The following is an 8,443-nucleotide window of genomic DNA, read 5'->3' on the forward strand; positions in this document are numbered from 1 at the left end:
GGTTAGGGTAAGGTTTGGGGCTATCGATTAGCACTACGGTAGTTGAACTCGTCAGAACACCGGACGTAAATCACCCCTTCATCTATCGTATCCACGCTGCTGAGTACCCACCTCGGTTATCCGATTTGTTGTCGCGGAATGGTAGCGCTTGCCTTCAAGCAGTCGTGTTTTTTAGAGAGGGACCACATTCACTTAACTTTTATGACGGTGTATTGTTATAAATGTTCTACTGCTGTTAATAGAACATCATAGTTGTCTCTTATTGTCCCTAATTTACAAAATCAACTTCATCGTAGGTATGTATGTGTAGGAAAAAACGTAATATACTGTATATAAGTTGCGGTGCTCTCTGTGGTTTCAGGCATCCGCTGGGGGCCTTGGAATAAGGGGTGGCTACTGGATTTAGTCTAATGTTGAACAATATTCAAGTTTAAATGTGACTCTCCCTATGGGGTGTACTACCAAGTCTGTTTTTAATCACAGACCTTTGATTTCCACAGGCAGAGATGCACATAGCAGTCATTTTGCATTTTGAGCCCTTTCGCTATGTGTGCTATATCTTGTTCATATCTACTAAAAGAGACGATCTCTGCTATAACGACGTATTGGTTCAGCATTTTGGATCGTCTACGGGCAAATTTTGATTAATTTTAGAATATTTGCACTTTCATCTCGCGTTTGCTTGCTTACATGCACTGGTGGTGAATGGATACAGTGCAGTTACTAATAAAGATGAATAGAAATGCATAATCAGAAAATCGAGTAGTGCTCCCCAGCTTCCATTGCTTAAAGCAGGATTAGGTTATAAAAAAAAATATCTCAAGCTTTGAACATCTCAAGGACCACTGTTCAATCCATCTTCCATAAATGAAATAAGTATGCTACAACTGCAAACCTAACAAGACATGGCCGTCCACTTAAACTGACAGACCGAGCAAGGAGAGCACTAGTCAGAGAAGCAGCCAGCTCCCCAGCGAGTTGATGGGGAGATGGATGGAGCTAAACACAGGGCATTCCTGGACAAAAACCTGTTGGAGGCTGCAAAAGACTGGGAAGGAGATTCACCTTCCAACAAGACAACGACCCTAAACATACAGCAAGAGCCACAATGGAATGGTTTAGGTCAAAGTTTATTCATGTGTTAGAATGGCCCAGTCAAAGTCCAGACTTAAATCCCATTGAGCAACTGTGGCAAGACTTGAAAATTGTTGCTCACAGACGCTCTCCATCCAGTCTGGCTGAGCTTGAGCTATTTTTCAATGACGAATGGGCAAAAAATTTCAGTCTCTAGATGTGCAAAGCTTGTAGAGACATACCCCAAAAGACTCGCAGCTGTAATTACAGTGAAAGGTGGCACTACAAAGTATTGACACAGGGGGCTGAATACAAATGTAGGCCACACTTTTCAGATTTTTCTTTGCTTACATTTTTGAAAAACCTATCTTTTTCATTCCACTTATGTGCTTCTTTGTGTTGGTCTAGCACATAAAATCTCAATAAAAAAACATTTACGTTTGTGGTTTAAGGTGACACAATGTGAAAAAGTTCAAGGGGTATGAATACTTTTTCAAGGCACTGTATATTTAGAATTAATTTAGTTTGCATTATTTGATGTATAACAATACAATTTTTTTGTATTTTGACCAGTTGTAAATTTCTGCAAATAAATGACAATATTTTTGTTTGAATTTTGGAATCAACTGTGGTAAAAATTTTATATGGACAAATATCCATAATTTGTAAAACCTGTGACAGTGAAATGATTAGGGTGGGCAGAATTGCGTGTAACCTCCCTGTGACTACAGTGTCCTGTCATGTGTCTGGAGTTTCGGGGCTCTGGCAAGTTCATTGTTTGAATGAATGAGTCAAACCATTTTCCCAAGAATTATGGTCTTTTCCAGTGCAGTGGGTCATCTCATAGTATGCCCAAAATAAGATCAGGTCATTTGAGCTTTTAGTGAAAGTAGGCTTGAACCCACTTGTTTGTTTTCCTCATGGTCTATGGTCAGCACCTAGTTTCAATGGTTTCAATACTTTTCCTGCGCTGTTGAAAAATAAACCAGGACAGACAGACAGTAGATATGGAGGTAGGTCTTCACTAGGGCCAAATGCTGGGGCCAAAATGAGCTTACTGACCTTGCCCTACCATCTGCAAATTTCACAACACTACTTAGTAGAGTTAATAATTATACAGATGCATGCATCAGAAGCAGTGGCAGCATAATGCCTGGGTGGGCAATGCTGTGGTCTCACTTCCAGGATTGTAGGTTTGATTCCCAGCCTTGTGTTTCTGTGTGAGTGCATGTTGCTCCTGTGTTTAGGTGGGTTTACTGTGGCTCTTCTGCTTTCCTCCCCAAATCCAAAGTATATAGTTAGATAAACTGGTATCTCTGAATTATCCATAGTGTGTGAACTGGTACCACTATGCTTTGCTTCTTGGCCTCAGCATCAGTAGATAGCCAGGTAAAGAATTATTAATCCACCAAAGGGCATTTGTACATCTAGGCAAATCTAGGTTACATAGAATATATTAACATCCAATTAGTTCTTTAGGATATCACTGACTATTTTAACAAATAGTGGAGAAAACTTATATATTGTGACTTTTGAGTACAATTCCAGGAATTTTCTGAAAATTTTAAGCCATTGTATTATTTATAAAAAACAAACCTTTGCATATAGTCAACCATAGAGTGGATATTCAATTTTATATTCCTCTTATAAATTCAATTACATTCAATCACAACAATTCAACATTTATTTTATTACAAATGATTTGACTTTGATAATCTATTCAGACACAACATTTTTTTTGAACATTTGCAATATGAAAACACACATACACATACACACATTAACGGGCAATATGAACAAAGAAATAAAACTAGTATTAGTATTAATAAAATAATGCATATTAACATAATTCATTCAAAAAGTGTTAATGAATTTCTTAAGAAATTTTCAGAGGATGTTAACTGACTCAATCCTCCAGGGGGCAGTGCTCTGCTAAGGGAGAGGATTATGGTCTCAGGCTTAAGAACGAACACTCCATTCAGTTGTTTTTATTCAATTTGATTTATATTAAATGCTATTTGTCTGGGAAATATTCTGACTGACTTAAGTTAGTCAATCAACATTTCCATCTTATTCCTATTTAGTCTTTGTCATAGATTCTTGTTTTAAATTTTGTATAATTTAACCTTATGTCTGACCCAAAGAATTCACTTCAAAGAAATTTCTGGTGTTTTTTTTTTTTTTATATCAGATGGACTGGGGAGTTTTCCATTGTGAAGTGAATGTGCTTAGGAAGTCTGTTGCAGGAAGTCGTAATTAGGTTGCAGGCACTGATGGGCTCAGTATCTGCCCATTATGGCTGGATGCTGCACTCGCGGACGCTTCCGGAAACCTCCTGGCTTCATGTTCATGTAATCATTCTGAAGGCATTGTTTAATCTTGAGTTTGTACTAAGAAACAAAGAAAGAGGAAAGGAAAGAAAGATTCATGTTTATTTCTTGCACAGTATCAGTATAATACCTATAACCTATTTGTACAATTAGCAGTGCAAGGAAGACTTATTTTAATGTACCACTACAAGGCGTATGATTATATGTAAAGAAAATATCTTCTACTAAGATCTCAAAATATGAATTTAAAATCATTTTCCATGACATAAATCCTATGAGGATGTATTATTTTAATACCCGTGGACCACGCTCTTGGTGGTAAGCTCACCCAGAGAACAGCAGTAATGCAGGTCATGGCCAGGCAGTAGAAGCCCAGGATCCCATAGCCTATAGGCCACCATAAGAAGGTGGGTGAGCTCTCGGAGGGACACTGTTTTATTCCTTGCGGCTGGCAGCGCTCTTCTGTGAAGAAAGCAGGTCCATGAAACAGTGCCTGGCATTATTAGGACGGCCTTTGAAAGGTTCTGTTTTGTTATTTTTCTCCGTGTCAGTCCTGATCCTAATCCTGATCCTAATCCTGATCCTAATCCTGATCCTAGTCAGCGGTATAGTGTAAGAGAACCTGCACACACACCAGGTGCTGATGGGTTTAGAACCCCCAGCCCCGCAGGTCTACAATCCACTACCCCCTGTGCCACTCCAGCACCGTACTGTATGTACTATATGGATACCTTCTCAAATTTAATCACTATAGCAATTTAAATATTTATTTTCCACATTTGAACCTTTAAAACCTGATAATGCAGTGGGAAAAGATCTTAAAAGAATTGTAACCATAAGTGTGCTGGTTAACATCTAACAAGATAAAGTGCTGCTATTCTCAGTCTCTTCAGATTAAATAAACAGTATAATGATTGTGGGAGAAAAAGAGCTGTGGGGGGGGGGGGGTATGGGTACATTTTTGAAGGTCAAACAAGTCATTAGACATTGACAGCAAAGGTTTCTGACTGCTCCTACCACACCTTCTCCTAGGAGGTGCAGGCGTAGGGTTGATGGACTATCAAAGTGGGTGTGGTACTTAAGTTTTGAGAACACGGGCCGTCATGAAGGTTATGCCAGTTTATTATGCTTTAACCTTGCTCCTGGATTTAGCAGTACATTTAAATTTATGCACTAGAAATATAAGAGACAGTTTTGACTCATATTCACGTTGTCACCTTAAATCCAACTTGTTCACATATACAGCAAAAATAAGAAATGTGACTTTCACAAAAAAAAACAGACAAATGACCATATTGGACCAAAAAAGAACCCCTTCCATGGTAGCTTTTGAGGGACACGAAAATGATCATTAAAAACGGCTCCTATTGACATGCTGAAAGTTGGGTTTGGCCTTCCATAGAAAATGATTGGCCAGCCCTGCTGTAGAGGATCAGCAGTTATGGAAGCTGGCTGGCTGAGGAATGGTACTGAGTTCATGTAAACATGACTCTTACACTGTTACAGGAATGGCAGAAACATGATGGAGAAGAGTATAATATGGATGGTTACACGTGGTTCCGTAGGGTCCGGATAGGCAAGAAGGGAGGTGCTGTTGCTGTATATGCAAAATAAAAGCTGCAGGCAAAGGAGCTCACTGATAAAAATGAAAGTACAGAAGCTGTATGGGTAAAACTAGATGCTAAAAACTCAAATTACCTAATTGTCGGTGTTTGTTATAGAGCATCTAATGTAGCTGCAGAGGAAAGCAGAACGCTATATGATGGTATCAGGATTATGAGTAATAAAAATGATGTGGTGGTTATGGGTGATTTTCATTTACCTGGGACATAGTTCTTGGTTCTATTTCAAATGAACTTGAGATGGTGTAATTGGTACAGGATTGCTTTTTTACTCAGTTTCTTAAAACCCCTGCCAGAGGAGAAGCCATTCATCTTGTTTTCTCTAATAACCAGAATTGAACTGGAAAGTTTGAGGTTTCAGAACCATTTGACAGTAGTAATCATAACAGGGTTAATTTCAAGTTTAATTTTAGTGTCTGAAGAGCAAAGTGAGATAGGCTAACTTTAATTGTATGAAACTGAAAGCATAAATTGGATGGAGTTAAATAACAACACTGATAAAGAGCCAGAGGTATTTTTTAAAGGCAATTGTTGCAAGTGCAAGAGGACTTCATACCTGTTTACAGCAAAACTGAATGCAGGACACTACAACCAAGGTGTATTACTGTACTAGTGACATTAAGAATAAAGTCAGGAGGAAAAGGGCACTGTTCCACAAATAACTAATGATGTCAGAATAAAGCAGGAGTATCTAAGTCTGCAGGTTGAGTTAATAAATAGTATTAGACTCGCTAAGAAGAATGTTGAAAGGAAGATTGCATTGGAAGCTAAGGGTGACATTTAAAGTTTCTTCAATATATTCACTTGAAAACATCTCAAAGCTAAAATAACTAATCTGCAGGATAGTAAGGGTCTTATAATTGACCCTTGAAATTGATATAGTTAATGAGTTTAATAATTGTTTTGCACGGCTATTCACTGTAGAGGACAAGAGTAACATAGCGACTTTTGTCTTTGAACAGTGTATGTTCTGCTGATGGGCTGCCAAGCCTAGAAACAGGAAATAAATAAATCACAGGGCCCTGATGGCATATTACCTGTAGGTTTAAAAGAGATGAGGGATATTATTTGCCGACCCCTAACTTTACTATTCCAGAAATCGTTATCTGCTGGTGTGGTACCTTCTGACTGGAAGAATGGTAATATGATGCCCATATTCAAAAAAGGGGATATAGGTATTCCAGCAGACTCTAGGCCAATCATAAATGGAACTTGCATAAATGGAAAAGTAATAGAAGCTATAATCCAAGTGAAAGTGGTAGATTACCTGGATTCAAATAACATTCTGAGGGACAATTAGCCTCAGCATGTCTTTGGACTGTGGGGGGAAACCGGAGTACCCGGAGGAAACCCCACGACGACATGGGGGGAATATGCAAACTCCACACACATGAAACCCAGGCGGAGACTCAAACCCAGGTCCCAGTGGTGTGAGGCAACAGTGCTAACCACTGCACCACCATGCTGCACCAAAATATATACAATAAACTGGTTGAATTTGCAGACGACACCAAGGTGGGTGGTGTAGCAGATACTGATCTAGCAGCACAGAGGCTACAGCCTCTAATTTAACATAATCTAAATTAACATAAATAAATGTAAGGTAATCCATCCAGGGAGCAGAAATATAAAGTACAGATATTTTATGGGTTCCACTGAAATAAAGGTAGCTGAATATGAGAAAGACCTCAGTGTGTATGTTGATGCTTCCATGTCCCACTCTCCCCAGTGTGGGGAAAAATTTAAAAAGGCCAATAGGATGTTGGGTTACATCTCTAGCTTCAAAAGGGTTCAACATAGGGCTATGAGAATGATTCCTGGTCTTAGAGGAATGTCTTATAGAGGTTAGCTGAGCTGAATCTGTAGCACAGGAGACTAAGGGGGTACATGATCCATGTATATATATAAGATTGTAATAGGTCTGGATACTGTTCAGCCAAATGGCTTCAATATTATTTTAAATACTAGAATTCATGGCCATAGGTGGAAATTAGCAGGGAATCATTATAAACAGGTTTTGAGAAAGCACTTCTTTACACAGCATGTAGTTAGAGTATGGAATAGTCTTCCTGCTAGTGTAGCGCAAGCTAAAACCCTGGGTTCCTTTAAATCAGAGCTAGATAAGATTTTAACAATTTTAAGCTATTATTTGAATTCTCCCCAAATGAGCCTGATGGGCCGAGTGACCTCTCGTTTATAAATTTCTTATGTTCTTAATCAATGAGCTGCTGTAGAAAACAGTAGAAAATTAGTACCTTCAACAAAGACAGCAATCAATCTGGCGGTCAGCTTCTGGTATGGAGGAGGAAACAGAACCTCTGCCTCGCATGAGTAGATGCCTGTGCTGTTGGGCTGCACGCTTGAAATCTCAAAGTGGGCCCCACGATTCTGCTGGTTCACTCTGAGGTCTATGCCCATCCCTGTCACATTCTCATTCTTGGTCTGGCTCCCGTTGAAGGTTCTGTTGCCGATCTGCTGCTTATTAAAGTAGAGTTTAAAGGTCATCTCATCTTTAGTGGCATTAGGGCAGAGCACAGTTAGGGACTCGTGGGCTTTCACATGCACCGTCAGTGGGTATATGTCTGAGGAGAGAAGACAACCATTGGTAGCACTCAGAATGCCGTTAAGTTCATTGTTGTGCTTATATAGTTTTCACTGTTGTTAATCAAAGTTCTTAAAAGCATGAACTGAAAACATCCGGAAAGGAAAATGTGAAACGTCAAACGCTGGAGCGTCCCGATCAACCATTTTTTTCATCGATGCTGAACATCAAATATTTTCAGTTTCAGTAGGATGGCAAAGATTCAAAGCATGTGATAACCTTGTTTTTTCCATTGATGACATGTACAAGTATTTTGTAGCTTTTGCATATAACCAGTTTGCTAGCAGGGCGCCATAAAATATGTGACTACTTGTACATTGTAACTTACACTACATTTTAAAACTCATGTGACTCAAAGTGAAATAATATTTAACAACTATAATTATAGACTACCGGCAGTTTTAATCTGTTGTTCTAAAAGAGAAATTTAGGCTTCGACAAACATTGAACATAAGTAGAGTTTAAACTGTACCTAAGTATCTTCATAAATAATATATGTTTATCATTATTTGATCATATTATCTTTCTGGATACATACCGTGGATGACAAATGCAATTTGAGTGTCAGGATACCACCGGAATAATAGTTTTTTTCTTCATATTTTATTTCCGAAAAGATAAGCTCGAGGCGTGGCTCACCATTGCAACCGAAGGAAAGGTTCTTGAGGGTCCAGAGAAAGAGAATCAGATGAGCTGCTCTAAGCTGGCCGAGATGCATCTTGGTTCTTCCACTGCTGAAGTGAAACTTTATCTCGGCGAGTTCCTCTTAAAGCCCAGGCTGCTGGTAGGAAGCCTCGTCAGTGGTAGCTTAGTGT

The 8,443-nt window shown here is 39.0% G+C and overlaps 1 protein-coding gene across 3 annotated transcripts; it reads right to left on the reverse strand.

Moving 5' to 3' along the window:
* Positions 1–2,689: 2,689 nt before the first annotated feature.
* si:dkey-1h24.6 (T-cell-specific surface glycoprotein CD28) lies at positions 2,690–8,443 on the reverse strand. 3 transcript variants are annotated; one of them, XM_049027623.1, is made up of 4 exons: positions 8,167–8,443; positions 7,282–7,501; positions 3,733–3,866; positions 2,690–3,464 (listed from the first exon to the last, which is right to left on the reverse strand). In XM_049027623.1, exons 1-4 carry the CDS (start codon positions 8,344–8,346, stop codon positions 3,354–3,356), a joined length of 645 nt encoding a protein of 214 aa, XP_048883580.1. In that variant the 5' UTR covers positions 8,347–8,443; the 3' UTR covers positions 2,690–3,353. The 3 variants fall into 3 exon arrangements, with proteins under 3 accessions (XP_048883580.1, XP_048883571.1, XP_048883565.1); XM_049027614.1 differs by having other exon boundaries at positions 3,733–3,863; positions 7,282–7,608; positions 8,268–8,431; XM_049027608.1 differs by having other exon boundaries at positions 7,282–7,608; positions 8,268–8,421.

Source organism: Brienomyrus brachyistius, chromosome 1 (genome assembly GCF_023856365.1).
Source record: "Brienomyrus brachyistius isolate T26 chromosome 1, BBRACH_0.4, whole genome shotgun sequence".
NCBI lineage: Eukaryota > Metazoa > Chordata > Actinopteri > Osteoglossiformes > Mormyridae > Brienomyrus > Brienomyrus brachyistius.

What these genes read in the sequence shown, in the direction of transcription:
- si:dkey-1h24.6 (XM_049027608.1), bottom strand. Translation starts at nt 8,346, where the DNA reads ATGCATCTCGGCCAGCTTAGAGCAGCTCATCTGATTCTCTTTCTCTGG. An exon ending in CCTTTCCTTCGGTTGCAATG is followed by an intron (nt 7,609 to 8,267) that starts GTGAGCCACGCC and finishes TTCTCTCCTCAG; the next exon opens with ACATATACCCACTGACGGTG. An exon ending in GATTGCTGTCTTTGTTGAAG is followed by an intron (nt 3,867 to 7,281) that starts GTACTAATTTTC and finishes CTTTCTTCACAG; the next exon opens with AAGAGCGCTGCCAGCCGCAA.